The 19,014-nt window shown below is 35.2% G+C and overlaps 1 protein-coding gene and 1 long non-coding RNA gene across 3 annotated transcripts in view; both read right to left on the bottom strand.

Moving 5' to 3' along the window:
* Positions 1-19,014, bottom strand: part of LOC124432685 (nuclear anchorage protein 1-like) — a 31,509-nt gene that overhangs the window by 4,008 nt on the left and 8,487 nt on the right. For both annotated transcript variants that reach the window (XM_046981769.1, XM_046981770.1), the window contains exons 5-11: positions 11,764-18,167; positions 10,991-11,687; positions 10,581-10,880; positions 9,546-10,502; positions 6,718-7,020; positions 3,442-3,699; positions 4-2,739 (exon numbers count right to left, since the gene is read on the bottom strand). In XM_046981769.1, the coding sequence (XP_046837725.1) occupies positions 4-2,739; positions 3,442-3,699; positions 6,718-7,020; positions 9,546-10,502; positions 10,581-10,880; positions 10,991-11,687; positions 11,764-18,167 (11,655 nt within the window). The remainder of the gene's footprint in view (positions 1-3; positions 2,740-3,441; positions 3,700-6,717; positions 7,021-9,545; positions 10,503-10,580; positions 10,881-10,990; positions 11,688-11,763; positions 18,168-19,014) is intronic.
* Positions 4,173-6,711, bottom strand: LOC124432691. The gene is made up of 2 exons (XR_006944359.1): positions 5,511-6,711; positions 4,173-5,386 (listed from the first exon to the last, which is right to left on the bottom strand). It is a non-coding gene; the product is annotated as an uncharacterized LOC124432691 (long non-coding RNA).

The raw sequence follows: 19,014 nt of genomic DNA, 5'->3' as shown, positions 1-19,014 counted from the left end.
TACAATAGTTTTAGTTGTTGTATTCAGGCTTGGTCCAGATACAGGTTCTGGTGCGATAGTTGTTTCTAATGCGTCCAAAGAATGATGGCACTCTGTGAGAGCTGTTTTCAATTCTAACATATACGCGTCGCAAGATGTCATTCTAATTAATCTAGGCAAAGTGTTCACTTGAACAGCCGTGTCTTGTTCAAATTTCAAAGTTTCAACTTGAATAGCTTCGTCTACTTCAGATTTTTCCTGAGATTCTAATTCGGTTCTTAAAGTAGTAACTCGCGTTTTAATTTCTTTCCATAAAGATTGATATTCGTCCACGAGTTCTTGTATACTAGTCACATCGTCCGGATGACTTTCCTGCATTATTTCGAGTGCTAATTTATCAGCTTTTTGCAGTAGAACGTTTTGGGCGTTCAATTCTTTTTCGATTTCAGATAACCGTTGCAGTCTACCACGTGGTGATGTTCGTTGTTCAGGAGTAAGCAAATGTTGCAGTTGAGTCAATCGAATATCAATTTGTGTCAGACTAACTAACGCAGCACCATGAGCTAAACTAAATTCGTGATAATCCATTTGTTCGCGTTCTATCGCTGCGATTATGGAATTTGTTCTACTACTAAATTGAAGCCATCGGTCTATAGTTTTACGACTTTCAGCTGTAAGCGATTTTAAATTTTCAGGTTCCAATCTGGCTTTTGCAAGTCGTCCAAAATTTTGTTCAAGAATCTTTAAAGCTGGTTCATGTGCTTCAATATCTTTCATTATCACTTTCAATCTTTCAAGCATTTCCTTCGTATCCTTTTTAGTAATTTCATTCATTTCTTTCTCAAAATTCGTAAGTGCACTTTCCGTTTGAATGATCCAGCTTTCGTGTTCTGTTCTAATATTATTCATCTCACGAAGTAACTTCCAGGCCAAAATGATTTCTTGCTTACGTTCAGCCGATCTAACACACGTGGTTTTCCATCGACGTTGAAGACCTTCCATACCGTTCTTTATCGTGTCGGTATTCAGAGATGTTTTCCATATGTCGGAATCGTGTAGTAATATTTCACAAAGATTCAATACTTCTCCGATTTTGGCACCTTCCGTTTGAATTGCTTTTTGAATGTATTCATGGTCCTCTAATTTCTTATCAATACAGTTTTGGCTCACAGTTTCGATGATGAAATTTTCAGAAAGTTGCGCTTCGATACCAGTTATCCAACTTCTTTGCTCTATTAATTTTTTTTCGAGAGTGCTTATTGATTGTATTAGATCGTGTAATTTATTCGCTCGAACTTTTCCACTCGTAAGTAATCTACACCATTTTTCGTTCACTTCGTCTAATCCATTTTGCACTTTAGCTTTCTCAGTATCATCGGTCGCATCGATTAATTCTTGACCAGTTTTTTGCACCCACTCGAATTCTCGCTGTTTTAAAGCTATTTCTGCCTGTAATTCATACTCAAATCGTTTTAGTACTTTTTCGGGTTCACCAAGAGGGATCATATCCCAATTTTTCACTCTGATTTCCGCATCTTCAATCCAGGTCAACAATCTGCTTTGTCTGTCGATCCAACGATTATGTAGGCCACAACGTTCGCCAAGCTTGTATTCGACTAAAGCTAACTGATGATCAAGGTCTCCTTGTTGTTGCCACAAAAGTGCAACGTGTTGATTCAATGATTTCATATCAGAAGGACTAAGACATTCTCGTAGCTTTTTAGTAAGTACGTTTAAAGATTCCAATTCGTTACTAGTATCGACTAGACGAGTTTTCAATTCTTGAAGGAAAAGTAAATTTTCTTTGGTTTGTGACAATTTACCAGGTATCGAGTGGAGGACAGAATTAAGTATCTGACCGATATCTTGTAGTGTGTTCGTGATCCTGTCGGTCTGTGCCATATGCTGTTCATGAAGTTTTCGTACTCTCTCTACGAAATCTCTCCAAGTCTCTAAACCAGCACGTAAATTGGCGATACGTTCAACGTTTGCTGCATGTTCCATACGCACTGAAACGGCCAAAGTCTCGTCGCAATCAACAAGCAAAGGAATTTGTTGTTTTTGAAGCGACTCTATTTGGGCTTCACCCGATGGAACTTTTTCGAGCAGAGCTTGAATTCTTTGGAGAATCTTATCCAATCTATGAACGTGTATGAAGCGTAATTGCAGTCGACTGCGTTCTCTCTCAATGTCTTTTAACCAGGCGAAGAGATCATTTTGATCACGTCTGTAATTGTCCCATGCTAAGAGTCGATCGTGTACAGCAGTGTGTCTTTCCATGATTTTTGCTAATGTTTCATTGTGAAGATTTGTTAGAGCATTGAACTGTTCGGTAACGTTGAGATCTTTACCTTCTTTTCCATGAACAGTTAACAGGTGATTTTGTTGGTCGGTAAGAAGGTTTCTATAAACCTCGCAAAGATTTCTATGCTCCGATAAACCATTGTAATCACCGGGAACGCGGTTAGATAAGAACTCTTGCACATAAGTTAAATGTTCTTGCCACAACTTCAGAACCGCGATTACGTCCTGTGACTTGAACAAACGGATAGAAAGACGGTGATAATGTTGGAAGGTTTCTTTGAATACTCGTTGCCATTGCTGAAGGATTTCGACGACTGATGGTTCTTGAGTTGACATTGTTACAGTCCTATCTTTGATAGATTGGAGTTGTGGCTCCGTTCGTGTTAGCGCAAGCAGATGATTACGGAGTAGCTTTAAGTGCTCATTGGATTCTTCTTGGCCGACTGTCGTCAAACTCTGAAATAAAATTAATTTCTCATAATTAATCATTCTAAATAATCCCAACAAGCAAACGTATTTAACAACCGACTTATTGATTATTCTTATTGCTTCGAACATCGACTTTACCATCATTTTTTATGACTTTTCGTTATCAACAAGAATGTAAAACAGATATATTGAAAATGAATAATTTGATCGTCCTTTAGAATGCGTCATACTCGAGAAAAGAATTTTATAAGCGTTTTTAAAACCAGCTTTTAAGCTCCGGTATTCTATCAAAAACGTGCTTCCATTGGTCCTAGTCTTCGCTAAGAAAGTTTCGCTAAGTGCACCGTTGCGGCCATTCAGCTGTTGCAGATTTCGTGACTGATGTAATTGCAATAGCAGGTTAAGCCTTTCGGCCTTGACATAACAAATTGTTTTGAAACTACGACGATTAAAATGTAAATGCTCATGTGAGGGGATGATCGAGGTTGTACCTAGCACCAATAGTGTTCGCTTTGCGAGCAGAAAAAAGCGTTACAGGAATGTCTGCTCCTATTTTGTACGAATAAAAAATGGTAAAGATATGTATATCGTGGATAAAATTAATAACCACGTCCTATTTTATTATTATAAATAACCAAATATTTCTAGAGCCCATTTTATATAAAACGATGCTTTTTTGATTTGTAGATTATAATATTACAAATATGATATGTTAAGAAAAAATCGTACCTGTTGTACTGTATCGAGGAAATTCTTCGTCTGACAAAGATCTACATGCGTAAGTTCTTGGTTAAGGACACGTACGTCGGCAGTGTCGGCGAGGGTTGACAAAGTTTCACGGACATCCTCGAGTCGACGACCAAGTGCTTCGACCTCGCAGTGTAACGGACCGCCAGCGTCTAAACCGACGTCTGATGCGATCTGGGCTACCAAACCGCGTAATTCCGCCAGCCTTTCCTTGTGTTCTGCCAGGGTTTCTTCGCAAACCTGCATCAGATTGAAATATATAAGTATTTACGATGATGTAAGAGGTTTATGTCTCGCTGATGTAAACTCGATGTGTCGTATGAATTGTTACATTTCTGTATTTATTTATAATTTTTTGTTGTTGTACATACTTATGTGTATACTTTATTCAGCTAGACAGATAGAATCATAACAAACAAAAAGACAAAGTACACACTCATCCAAAATATTTTTCTGACAACACGACGAAATCTTGTTAGTTATTGATGTATTTAGTAGAGAGAATGTTTAGTTCTAATTCTAATGTGTCTATATTCTCTGTCAGTATTAGAAGAAGCTCGAGTTTCTTTAGTGTATATACATTAGACATGATTTCATTCAAGAATAAGATGTTTCAACACATTTGATGTTAATTATGAATCGATTATCTAGTTTCACGATGGAGTTACTATTTTTTGTTGAAATGTAAATATTTAATAAATATTTAACAAATATTTGTACTGTTACTTAATAGTTTATTTATCACGTTATAAATTTAAATAAAAATTAAGAAAATATTTGAAATTTCGAATCGGGAATGTAATTTCATTCTAATTTAATGTACATAGTGCTCGGTGGGTAACATAAATTAACTGATTGTTAGAATTTATAAATTAGACGCATCGCAACGTGGAGGTTTTTAATAGTTTTAAGGCAACGAAAAATAAAATTATAAAAGATCATGTAGGGAGATTGAGCGTTTATTTTATTCTTAAGGGCGTTATAATTCAATGTTTCCTCATAAATGTTTATTGCAAACTGAGTTATTCGCTAATAAAGCCAAAAAACTATTGCAAAGGAGAGTGGCATAACGATAAGCAAAACTGGAGACATTTGACCATATGCATCGGAATCATATAATGCACGGTCTTCGGGCGTTTTTGTCTAAATACTCAGTGATCTCATCGCGTTCCGTTTCTAATTCTATAGATTGTTTTGAAACTATACGTTAATACGATAAAAGATTTGGTGAAAACAAGAATAATTCAAGAAGGAATGGTTAAGATAATAAATAAAAGATTAAGGATGACTAACTGTTATTAGATTTTAACGACATAATAATATGTATGCAGATGATTGGCATGGTTTTGGCATTGTGTAATTCCATTGAGATAACGTATTTTTCCAATAGCATTCGTATATATATCAAAAATATTTCAAAATATTTCAAAAATAGCATTCGTTTCATTTCTTATCTCAATTAGATAACATATGTTATTTAATTCGAAGTAGATATTTTTCAGATGTTTTCTTTTTACATTGTAAATTTACGGTCGATTTTAAAATGTGTTTCGTAAAGGCAGACGTCCGATAGTATATTATAAATCTCTGATAAGATATACGAACGTAAAAGTAATTCATAAATGAGCAGCTGTCATAAATGTATACGATGTTTACGATGGACGACATATGGCAGGTAGGGAGAATATATTTTCTTTATTATTTTTTTGTGATTAGATACATAGTACGTTATTTATTGAAGAAAAAATGAAATGCAACAATATTTCTCTTGATTTCTAATCCCGTTGAATCGATTTATTATTTAGTTCGAAATATTTTCGCGATAAACTTGAAATGATGATATTCGCTTCGATGACATCATCGGTTAAAGTTCCTCGTCAAAGTAAATAATTCAAAGTTATACTGAGCTGTTATCTCTTAGGTTGATCTAGAGTAAAATGGAAATAAAAATAAAAATAAATGATCGAGAGAGACGAATCTAGAGTATTATTTTAGAAATATTTTGGAAATGGAAGATCGAAAAAATTGGCTAACATCGCGTTCGATCGTACCTTCGCCTCCTCCGGCGTACACATGTCTCTGAATTTGGATCACCGAGCATAAGCTTATGTCTTCTTCTACCTTTTGAACGATGATTGTGACGATGTCGACACTATGGAAATACTCACGCACGTCAGCGAGTGTGAGCACACATTACGCGCACTAATACAATTATATACAGAAAGCAAGAGGATGGGTACACGTCACACAAAATGCGAGCGTTAGGTCTAAAAGAGTCAAAGAGTAAAAGAAATGAAAGATGTGCTCACATTCGTGATAAACGTATATTGATTCACTAAGTCTTATACACGTGGTTGCGTGTACTACCGATTTGTAAACGCACGTGATAAAAGAGAGAAAGGGGGAGAGAGAGAGAGAGAGAGAGAGAGAGAGAGAGAGAGAGAGAGAGAGAGAGAGAGAGAGAGAGAGAGAGAGAGAGAGAGAGAGAGAGAGAGAGTGAGAGAGAATATAATTTATCGATGCTTTTAATTTTTTTTTCTTTTCATTTCAAGAATTAAATTTGTACATGATGAAAGTAAGCGGAATTCGGAAAGAAAACCGAAATAAGGAAATTATACCACGAAGTATGACGAGACAAGAAGCAGATGTGGTTAGCTAAGAAAGAGAGTGAGAGATAAAGAGAAGAGATCAGCACGACGTTCTGGTCCAGACTACCGTCGACGTTATCGTCGTCGCATCGTCCAAAGGGATCGATGAGACCAGTCAGCGGGGGCTCTCTTGGCCTGTATTCTCTCTCTTTTTCTCTCTATCTCTACGACCACCCCTCATAGGATGCTCGTGCTCGTGCGTAACTCGTCAGTGTGCGAGGGTGGGGGTAGAAGCAGCCGATCGGTGGCGCATCCGCTCTCAACTCGCAAGATATGAACCCTTAGACGCACATAAGCATTTGGAACGTCATCTTACGATTGTTCTTATGTTAATTCTACGTTTGTTGAATAACCGATACAATTGTTATCTTTTGTCTTAATTATTATATACTTTTTATCTTTTACGTTAATTTTTAACACGGTAACTGATTTTATTGTTTATTTTTTTAGTGAAATTTATGAAATTTATTTAGTGAATATATAAAATGAATATAAATGAATATATTTAAATTTAGTTTAATTAATTTTCTTCTTTATAAATCCATTAAAGAAAGTTGTATATTTAGATTAATTAATGCATATTCTCATGTTATTTACGTCATACACTCACCTTGACTTGCTTAATAGCCTCCTCCGGAGGTAAATTAGCTACACTACCCATTTGAGTGTCCATCCAGGCTTTTACTACTGCGCTCGAATCTCTATATTGTTGCCATAAGTTGCAAGCGTGTTGATATTTTGTACAAAGGGCATTCAATTCGGCTTTCGTGTCCTCCCAAGCTCGTACAGCTTCATTTACCGCTGCTTCGACCCTTTCACGGACCTCTGCAGCGCAACTCTCCCGCAGAGGTTCGGCAGCGGCATGAAGCTCGCTAATAAGCACCTCGCGTGCACCGAAATCACCGTTTAATCCCTGAAATGAATTCTCGTTTTTTTATCTTTGGCTTTCACATTGTCACGATACGATTATTTAACGCAACACTCAATATTATGAATTTTTATACACGAGTTGTTTCGTTAATTATTTATTTCCTCTGATTTTATTACTGGAAAGAAATCGACGAAGATGAAATGTTCAGCGGATTATTTAAATAACACGCATAAAAAGATTTTCCTCAAATGAAGGAAGCTAAAAATAATTTTGCCGCACGAGACGAGCACGTTTCGAGGCTTGCGAATTGAATTCGGTCAGGGCATGGTTGAACTAATTCTGTGTTGTGAGATGGTGAGTTCATTAACCTGGCTCAGAGTTTTCCGAAGCCTTGTGCGGAAGCGTCTCGCGCCAAGTTTTATCCGCCGTTCAAGACATTTGGAACGACACGGCAATATATGTGTGTATATGAAATTGTAACGAGTGCAAGGTAATAACGATTAGATATACATTGGAGTCGTGAAATTGTTCAAATAATTCACTTATACACTTTGTAATTTTTTATCAATATACTCGTCTATACCGAAGTTCAAGTTGGGAACACTTTTGCTTGGAGATATTTATCAGCATCTGTTACTTTGCAATTATGCTTTAAACAGTACGACCTACGCGAAAGAGATATACTAATCTGACCCCAATATATTATCGAGTTGATACAAATATGTGTTTCGTATATTACACATGCTATAGCATTACACATACATACGCGTGTACATATATATGCGTAAATACATCGATTGAAGTTAAGACTTTACACCATCGACCATAATTATTTTTACTGAATCATATCTGTTCGGTATATGAAAGAATTACGAGTAATTTTTTTCTAAAAGACTACTTTCTTAGTCGATTAAGCACGTGGCCTAAAGTTTGATGAAAGAATTAACAGACGCGTATGCATTCGAACGGTATCGTTAATTACATGCAAACATGTTTTAAGTCTTTCCGGTAATGAGTCGTTGCAAAATTCTTGGTTTATGCATGTGTGCATTCATAGAAATAACTCGACGCCTTCAGACAGTGATATTAATGAGATTCTTTAACACAGACGCGAGCGACGATAAGAAGACTCAAGTTCTAAAGAGCAGCTGTGCTTTTTCCCGATGAAATCACAGTTAAGTTTCAAAGAAATAGAAAAAAAAAAGAAAAATAAATAAAAAGATCTTTTGAGATACAAGAGATCGTCTGTAAACTCGAAGGTTAGGCTAACTTCGAACGATATATGTTTATATTTCCTTCTCCTAATCTGTATATTTAAAACACACGTTCCGTAATCCTTTCGTCAGAGATCGAACGGAAAGAGAATGAACGAAAAGAAGACGACATTTATTCTGGACGAGTGCTAACGCGTATCCGGTGGTATCGGCTTATAAATATTGTCTTGACCTCCGTGGGTTATCGAGTTGTATACGTGATACTTACGAATTTTTTAACAGTTCCAAGAATAAAAATATGAGAAGTCGTTTTATACATATATTCGTCGTCAGTCATAACTCGAAGTACTTGTTACATGTAAAGATCGGAGTAACGACAAGTCGCGTATAAGATAATAAGACGTTCGTCTATGTCGTTTGAAAGGCACACTTGTTCTTATCAATGACAAGAAAATATGGGTGTATAATACACGTTTATATCTCTATTGTCGCTTTCAATGTTTCGATCCGACGTTATATGTATTTAGATTTATATATTTCTTTCAAATTAGCTTCAAGTCGTGTTAAATTTTCTTATGTTCGCATAAAATGTATTTTGGTAACGATAATTACACGAAAATCGAGTTATATCCACAAGATATACAGACCGATTGGACAAATAAATATTTTTCATCGTAGTCAAGTTTTATGTTACAACTTCTATTGTTGTAATTTCGAATGAATGCTTATAAGACATATATTTTGCAAAAGTTTTCTAAGTTCAATGCTTTTAACGTTGAAAAGCGGAAATGATAGCGAGCGTTTTACGCTATTCACGAAGGAAACATTCTCGCCTCGGCCGTTCTTAGCATCGCTTACCTTGAAGCTATTTATTGTGCTTCGTCTCTATCTAAGAATTTCTGGAGCCGGTGATGTCTACATTTTCTTGCATAGGACGCTAATCTTGCCATCGTTGTTTGAACGATATATCTCTAACACACTGCGATCAGAAATAACTCGTTCGTAAATAAAACATTGAGGAAATTCATCGGCCGTTCTTAACACGTAACGCACGCGTTGACGGTTCCCGCGCTACTGATAGACTCTTTGCGATAACTCGACTTTTAGATCCAAACGCGGCATTGCGCATGCGTATTACGAATATGAATTTCCATGAGACAAGAAGATTGGCGGACTTGAAGTTATATATGTAGTAGAAAACTGATAACTATAGGAAGTGATTTTTGATATGCGATATGAACTAATAATGGTACAAATCGTAACAGATATTATTATTAGAAGTTAATATCTTTTTTACTAAATCAATTTTCAATACTATTACTTCACGTCTAATTTAATCCAACCATTACTTACCTCGAGTCGCTCGGTAGCCTTAAGTAATCTATCGTAATCCACCGAACCTTGAACGGTCAAGAGCTCCATCATATAATCAGCTTCTTGAACGGATTGCTGTACCATTTCCAAGTGTTTTTCAAAGTGATTCCACAATGCGAGTCTATTTCGTAGTGTGGATAGTAAACGTGAACATCTACATTCTAATTCAGTGTGGGCATCCTGAAGGGCAGAGATATCGCGTTCGATGCTTACAGGTGACACACTGACTCTCATACCGGATGGCAACTTATGTAACAAATGTCGAAGACCCATAAGATCGTGCCAAAGAACTATTAGCTCATCCGAAACCGATTCGCAACGATCTATAGCAGCTGAGACAACGTTGCTTCCTTGCTTTTCGCTTTTTTCGCATTGATCCAAAGTCAAGAAATGCCTCTGATGAGCTTTCCTAACGTGTCCAAGGCCACGTTTTAATGCTTGAAGTTTTTCTCGAAGTAATTGAGCTGAATCCAGTTCCTCACTTATCTGACTCTCTATACGATGAGCTGATGATAAGAGAATTCCAACGGTTTCACTTTCTGCCGCTGATAAAAGACCCAAGCGACTTAGTTTATCTTGAATCAACGAAACTCTGTCGAACAGAACAGTAAGTCTTTCTATGTAAAGATCAAGCTCTTCCTCCGTCTTCAATACTCCGTGTAAATCGTCGAGACACATTCTCAACTCGTTTAATTCTCTTTCCAATATTTTCAACCTGTCCTTTGAGGAGATATCTTCAGAGGAAATGTTACGCGTAATCTCCGATTGAATCTCATTGATTTTCTCCGTCACGTCTTTCCATCGATATTGTAATTCACCGTGAAATTGTCTTTGAAACATCTCGTCCGAAAGTGGAATGATTTTTAAGGCTTGGTCAAAGCACTTATCTGCTTCGTTGCGCATGTTGTTGTGTATTTCATATTGAGCTTTCAATTCCTATAAAGAATATTAAAAAATGATATTGTACAGAGTCTATATCTTTTTAAAATCTGTTAAGAATGAGTGAAAGCTTACCCAAAAACGACGCATGTTTCCACTTGATGTATCACTCAAAGGAACTAGTTCTTTCTCGGCTGTTATTATCCAATTCTCAATACGGTTGATTAATGTTTGTTGAGTACTCCAATTTTCTCGGAATGATAACAATCGTCTTAAAGAGGATTCTATACTATCCTGAAGTTTAACGATCACATCTAAGACTCCGTTATAACGATCTTCAGAATTTTCAATAGTCACCAATTCTTCTAGACGATTTGCAACGTCCAATAGTTGAATGATACGGGCGTGATGTGTGGCAACGTCAGAAGATAAAGACTGTAGAAGTGAAACATGATTAAATATGAACTAATTTAGAAATGCAAGTTTAATGGAAGAAACTAATTGCACTTAACAAATCAATAAATTTAAACAAAATTGTTATTTACCTGATACAGAGAAATATATTGATCATAGTCGGAAGATGTGACCGTCTGGAGATCAGGAACACGTTGATGAGCTACCTGAAGCCACCCTTTTTCCTCTTTTACACCTTGCTCTAAAAGAATCCAACGTGTAGCTGCCAATGCCATTTGTTGTGCTCGAGAGGCAGCTTGATCAAGCAACGAAGATGCACGACTATGTAATTCTACGTGCAAATTAGAATGTTTGGCTCTAGTTTCTGGATCCAGATTGCCTTCCAATGATTCTAAAATTGCACGGCAATGATTCAAATTAACAAAGAATTTCCTATGTTTTTGCATTTCTTCTTGAAGATGTTCCAAATTCATCACAGATATTGGACTCTGTAGCAAATTCTCAGCAATTTCAATAATTTGTGAAAATTCCTGTAATGTTTGTTCGTATTCTTCGGCTAAAGCGAGCAATTGAAGAAGTCGATCTCTTTCTATGCTTATACTGTTCTCGATGATTTTAGTAATTTCGTGAGCTAAGTAAGTCTCCTCTGGAATAATCTTTCCAGGATAATCTCGGAGTAATTCGTGCGAAGTAGCAAGAAGTTTCCTAGTCTTCCACATGTGACAACGATTCATGTTTTCCATCTTATCAAGTTCTTGAAGTTTCCATCTTGTCGAAGCTTCACATTCGATTATATTATTCAATTGCTTACGTTGTTCTTCTACTAACCTGTTTAATGAAATAAAATTGAATTAGTCTAAATAAACTTGTAAAAGTATTTTTCAAAGTAAAAGTAACAACTCACCTGTACATATTATTTACACCATTCAATAATTCATCCCATTTGGCAAGATGATTACTAGTACATTTCTCGCTGGTATTTGTCACGTGTTCAACGGCTTTCATGTGTTGTTCGAGCGCGTCAAAGCATTCTCTCAATAAGACACGTTCTTCGATAGGATAATTGCCTTCAACGAGTTTCCAAATGTCATTGAGTTCTCGGATGTTCTCTTCTACATGATCTACTTCTTCTTTCAGCTCGATAAAAGTTTTCGCATCGTTGTGAGACAGTTCACTTGGACACTCTCTATTTAGGAAAATTCTATATTCGATCGTTTCTAACCATGTAGATATAGTTTCAATAACTGTGAGAAGAGTTTCCTCGATGATTACTATATCGTTTTCTTCTACAGCGTTTCTGAGTTGTGTTAATTCCTTCCGTACATCTAACGAACGTTCTTCTACCGATTTATCTATCATAATTTCGCTTAGACGAGCAATGTGCAATACATTGCCCAAATGATCCGTCTCTGCTGCATTATGAAGATTCTTCACTCTATCCGAAATTATTCGTGTAGTTTCCATCTTTTGGGTAGGCTGGTGTTGAGGAATTCTTCCTTCCATTGCTTCTCTTAATGAAAACTCAACATGATTAGTTGTTTTATGCGAATTTGTTGAATGAGGAACAAGTAATCGATTTTCCCATCCCAATGTATCATATTCTTTTTCGTATTCGACTATACCAGGCGTCGACGAAGTTTTTAATAATTGTGAAATAGCTTCCGCGTAAGTCTTCACTTGTGTTTTTACTGGTTTTTCAATTTGATTTGATGATGGTGACTCATCTGGTGATATAGTTGTATCCATTGGTTCACTGGGAATAGATACGAACAGAGTTTCGAATCGTTGACTTTCACTTGTTAACGAAGTTTCGAATGGTTTATCTGATTTTGACGGGTTGGATAAATCAACAAAAATCGATGATTGTGAGATAGACATAATATTCGGTATTGTTTCGTCTTGTAAATTCATTTGTTGAACTTCTTTCTTAAGTCCATCGTCAATATCTAAAGCAGCAGAAGATGCATAGTTATCATTTTCTTCAAAACTTTGAACAGTCATTGGTTCATCAACATTTACTACGAATGGTTGCTTATTTGAATTTTTCTTAGTTACATCAGAATAAGATAATTTCAAAGATGAATTTAGTGATTGTGCTGGTTGTCCAAATATAGAGTCTAAATTATTTGTTTCTTTAGCTAATAATTGAATTTCCATAGTCTTATGTTTTCTCTTTCTTCTTTGCCTTTTTTCTAATTTAGCTTCATTATTATCATTATTATTATCATTTGTATTCGGAATGAGTGAGACATCTTGCGAGATATCTGTTGATGATTCCGAATTCATTATAGCTTCGCTAGATATTTCGCTATTAGGTAATTCTATCGTTGTTTTGATGTGTACTTCGAATGAAGTATCCGGTGTTGAACTCTTTTCTAACTGCACCAAAACATCGCTGATTTCTGATTTTAATAATGCTTCTGTAGCTTCTACGACTGTTGACTGAGTTGAACTTAATTGCGTTTTTATATCATCGGATGGTACAACCGATGTTATTGTTTTTAGAAGTTGATCTTCAGTGATATTATGTACTGACGTTGACTCATTACGTTCTTCTTGTAATTTAAGTGAGACTTGTAAACTTTTCTCACAGCTTTCGGAAGATATTTGTGAAGTTTTATCAAAAAGAGGCATCAATTCTTTAGATTCCACTTGTACAGAACCACTAATGGTTTCTACGAGTATAGGTGAGCTAGTTTGTATTTTTTCTTCCGTACCATACTTCATTGATTTCTGAATAGTTTGTGTTTCAAGATCATAACTTTCTTGTGGTTGTAGACTAATCACAGGATTTGTTTGAATCATAATATTAGTAATTGGTGGCGGTAATTTTGCTTGAACTTCTCTTTCCAAGATTTCTATTTTTCGTGGACTTTCCTTAGGCGTCGTTTGTGTTTCCATTGTTTTAGGAGGAATAATATTTATTAATTGTACTTGTACTTCTTTTTCCATAATCTCTACTTTACGAGGACTCTGTGCTGGCGTCGTTTGTGTCTCTATGCTATCAAATGGAAATAATTGGAACGATTTTACTTGTATTTCCCTTTCCTCTGTTTCGATCTTTTTTAGACTTTCTTCAGGAGTTATCTGAGTTTCCGTTGTTTCTAGTGAATGAAGTTCACTAGAAACCATGGAATTCAAAGATTTTGTTTGCGTCTCTGTTTCTTGAGTTCCCATTTGTTGTACAGGTTCATTCGATATTGTTTGTGTTTCTGCAGTTTCAAATATTGCTTTCTCCAATAGTTCAGCTTGAATATTGAAATCTAACATTTCTGGTTTCTCAGGACTAGGTGGTTTACTCGTTTGTATGTTTACTTCAACTGTCTCTGATACATAAGGAGATGTTTGTTTTATAGTTGCAGGAGCTGAGGTTTGTTGTTCAACGTCAATTGATACTTTCGGTAATGTTTGAGTTTCTGTATCTATCGAAGGAACGCATTCTATCGGTGAAGTTTGTATTTCTGTTGAATCCATTTCAATGACTGTTTGTACATGTGAATCTTTAGTTTCGAGCACAATAGGTGATAATGGAACATTTTCGATAGGACTGGTCTGAATCGCATTTTCCGTCGTTAGTGTTCTCGTAGGTGTTATCGTTTGTATACTGGATTCTTTTATTTCAGGTATTTCTTTCTCAACCGTTTGCATAGCACTTTCAAACATAACTTGTGGCGAGATTTGCATATGACTATCTGTTTCTTTTACTTTAAATGTTCTTACTTCTTGCTCTACAGTGTCAGCTACTGATCCTATAGAAACTAATTCCTTATTTTGATCCGGAGAAATTGATACATTACAGGTTTCTATGATAACAGTTTGCGTGTCGATAGGAACTTTGTTTATATTGATCTCTGCTTCTTCAATGACAGGCTTTATTTCGACAATTTCAATTTCTTCCGTTTCTACGATATTGTATTCTTTATCTGATATTGTTGTTTTACTTGCTGAATCTGCTTCATCCGAAGAACTTTTAGGTACTCCAAAAGAATCTTCTATTATTTCACGAACTTTTTGTTTCTTTTTCTTTTTCTTTTTCTTTTTTCTCCCTATATCATCATCACCTTGAGTAGAAGAAGGTTCTTCAACTGTTGTTCTGTCATCTGGTTCATATCCATGATCATATCCAAAACTATTGTTTCTAGTATGTGAGCTTAGTCCTAATGAATCGGTAATTTCTACTATATCTGTTTGAGGTTGTTCGCTGATATGTTCTGGAGATTCGGATAATAGCACACTGATCTCTACTGACTCAGCAATAGTTGTGGAAATTGGACTAACAGTTCCTGCATCTTGTTGTAGTTGTTGTAGTTCCTCTTGTTGTAATTGTTGTAGTTCTTTTTGTTGTAGTTGTTGTAGTTCCTCTTGTTGTAATTGTTGTAGTTCTTTTTGTTGTAGTTGTTGTAGTTCCTCTTGTTGTAATTGTTGTAGTTCCTTTTGTTGTAATTGTTGTAGTTTCTCTTGTTGTAGTTGTTGTAGTTCCTCTTGTTGTAATTGTTGTAGTTCCTTTTGTTGTAATTGTTGTAGTTTCTCTTGTTGTAGTTCCTCTTGCTGTAATTGTTGTAGTTCCTTTTGTTGTAGTTGTTGTAGTTCCTCTTGTTGTAATTGTTGTAGTTCTTTTTGTTGTAGTTGTTGTAGTTCCTCTTGTTGTAATTGTTGTAGTTCCTTTTGTTGTAATTGTTGTAGTTCCTCTTGTTGTATTTGTTGTAGTTCCTCTTTTTGTATTTGTTGTAGTTCCTCTTGTTGTAGTTGTTGTAGTTCCTCTTGTTGTAGTTGTTGTAGTTCCTCTTGTATTAATTCCTCTTGTTGTGATTGTTGTAGTTCCGTTTTTTTATTATTTTGTAAATTTAATTTATCATTCACCGATTCTTGTTGGCTCGTTTCAGTACTCAAAGGTATTGATGTCTGAGTTGTTACAGTGCCTTTTTGAACGATATTTACAGGACTTGTTTGCACAGTTTTGTTATGAATTATTTCGGAAGCTTTTTTATCCGCTGGAAGACTGATCTTAACGTCTTCTAAGACAGTGTGATATGGTCGTTCATTTGAATGTTCTGATTGAGTTTTTATGTATACCATGGACTCCGGTTTTTCATCGTGTTTTTGAATAGACAAAGAAATTTCGACTTTTCCAACAAACGATTTCTGTTCCGATAATGAGATGTTATCTTTATATGTATTTTTTCTTTCTTTTGTTAAAAATGTTTCTGCTTGCTGTTTTTTGTCTTGTAATTTTGGAACATTTTTATGCATAATATTATTGTCTGTAGTTTGTGTTATTTGAATTGTTCCTGATGATGTAACCTCTTCAGTTTTAATATCAAATTGAATATCTGATAATTGTCTTTGTAATTCGACATTATTATCTTCAAGTTTACTCTTCATTGTGGGTAATGCCTCTTCTTGGATTTTCTGTGTATCGTGATCCTCTAACATACAAATACTCGATCTACTAATTTTTTTCTCAGCATCTAGAATATTGCTACCATCATCGTGCTTTGCTACTTCTACCGTGCCGCTTTCTAACAAAGTATCGGGTATTTTGTAGCTTACTGGTGTTTCGTCAGACTTACAAGTAGCTTTATTTGTAACTGATGCGTTGTCGGTCTTTGCTGGATCCTCCGATGATAATGACGATTGTATAGCAGCAGGAATATCCTCATCTGGTGTCTGTAAAATAATAGAATCTTCTAGATAAGACACTACTTGTTCCTTTAGAAGTGTTTGTTCTGTATTATTTACCTTTGTAACAACATCTTTTGTACTATGAATATCGAAGATAGATTCAGATGGAATATCAGTGACAATGCAAGTAAGAATATCTTGTTCTTGAATTAGAGTAATAGGTTGTTCTTTTGTGACAAGCTTTTGTGCATTTGTATTGTCCCTCGAATCTTTAACTTCAACTTTTTCTACTTCTTTTAATTCGTCGTGTGTTTTCCTGGCATCAACTTTCGTATCATCAATGGTAGTGCTTTTAATAGACTTTTTCTTTACCTCTGATCGACGTATGCTTGACATATCTTTTGCGAATGGACCAAAGAACGGACCTTGCATAGGACTATCTGGACAATGCTGTTCATAAGGAGTATCACTTTGCATGTTTCCTGAGAAGCTTGAGAACAATGATGGTTCTTGTTTCTTTTCGTCACTTACCCTTTTTTCTAATCCAAATGTTTGTTCACTTTCATCTTTAATAACGTTGATATTAATATGCGGTATATCTTGCTCATCTATTTCTATTTCTTCAGGTTCTTCAATTATTTCCTCGCTTGTAGTTTCCTTACCATCTATGATGGTAACTTTTCGTATAATCTTTCGCGTTTTTTTGATAACTCTTCTAGTCACCTGTTGTACTATAGCGTGAACGCTGGATGTCTTCGTTTGATATTGACCATGTTCTAATATTTGTTCTTCGATAGGTAAAGGACTAATATCTCTGATAGCTCCTTGAGTTATTCTGTGGGTGTACTGTGGTGTTGATTCATATTTCTCTTCGAAATATTCTGCATCTGGTATACCTGTTGTTACTTTACTACCATGAATTTGTTTCGTTAATGTTTCTACGGTACCATCAGGTTTCGTTGTAGTAACTGTGACATACTGATCTCTTAGAGTTGCTTCTGAAAATGCTTGCATCATTGACGCATCCTCACCAAGAGCTGTCGTGATCGACGATGCATGTTGTTGAGTGTGTCTGTTGGAAACAACTGTTTGCCTTAACTTTCTAACGATAATTCTTTTCGTACCATCTGCATCGACAACTACTTCAGTAGTCACGTCGTCTGGTTCAAAGAGTACAGTTTCGAAAGATTGAGGAGTCGCATGATGAATGTTCAATTCGCTTTTAGCATTCTCCTCCTTTTGACCATCTTGATATTTCATATCAACTATTATATTATCAGGTACGACGTTATTTTGTTCATTTCGAATTAAATTTTGACTTATATCAGTCTTTACGTTCTTTGTTGCTATTTCGATAACATCATGATCACCCTCAGAGAGTTTTACTACCTTGATTGTTTCTTTTATTTGCTGATCTGGAAAAGTCGCGGTATCCATAGTTTGTGTCATTAATGATTGAGTAGCTGTTATAACGGGAATCTGAGTTGTCGAAGTTTGTTTTGTAAGTTGTAATGGTTTATCTTCTACAATATCTAATAATAAACTTTGTCCTGTTTGTAAGGACACATCGGCTAAGGATGGTGGATTGCTTTCAATAGTAGAGTGTATCGATGGTGCCTGATCGATTGTGGCATCATCACGATCTGTAGTTTCGTCATCGGCCATTGCTTCTTCATCCAGCAATTCCTGTAATTAGGATAAGTTTCGCTAATGATAGTTCGTAATTAGAACTATTATTTGTCTACAAATGATATTTTATAGATGTCACATATCTTTTCTTGTCCATATTAGATACTCTTTGAATTTTTAATAATATCGTTATTTGCGAGATTTATAAATAGTTTAGAGACATTTGACAGATAATTTTAGTTTTTAAAACAACGAAGAATATACAAATTTTGTACAGATATAGAAAGTTAATCTTAATATTATTTTTAATTAGATTTAACATGAAACATTATTTTTTGAAATAGAAAACATTAATACTATCTTAGTTATAATAAATATTCTATGTTCCTAAAGATATTTACTTAAGTCGTTTTATCTTAAATGTATGGTGTTTTAAACATGTAATGGAATAAATATTGGCCGTTGCTGTAACACATAGAAATATAATTGACAAAATAAATGAATGTAGAAATAATGAATAAACAAAGGGAAGACAATTTGATGAAAATACTTTAATTGTTGTATGAATAATTACAATAATGCATTAACATTCCTTAAATACATGCAGTGATTATGTTACATCCCATCACCTTAAGCTAAACGAATGTACATAACAAATGTAACATCAAGTGATATCAAAAGGTACGGTGCGTGAAAATGATAAATTGATAATGTGCTCGAAGAAAAGCGCACATGCATTTGTAATGATGATAATATACATATGAAGTAAATTGTGTCTACCCATTTATTTTTATAGCCAATCAATCATGTGCATACGTAAAAATAATGAATGAGATGATGTCTCACTTTTATTAAAAACTATAGATGTATATATGTTTTTTGTTATTATTTTTTATACATTTAT

Source organism: Vespa crabro, chromosome 1 (genome assembly GCF_910589235.1).
Source record: "Vespa crabro chromosome 1, iyVesCrab1.2, whole genome shotgun sequence".
Taxonomy (NCBI): domain Eukaryota; kingdom Metazoa; phylum Arthropoda; class Insecta; order Hymenoptera; family Vespidae; genus Vespa; species Vespa crabro.
This window is presented reverse-complemented; position numbering and strand designations above follow the sequence as displayed.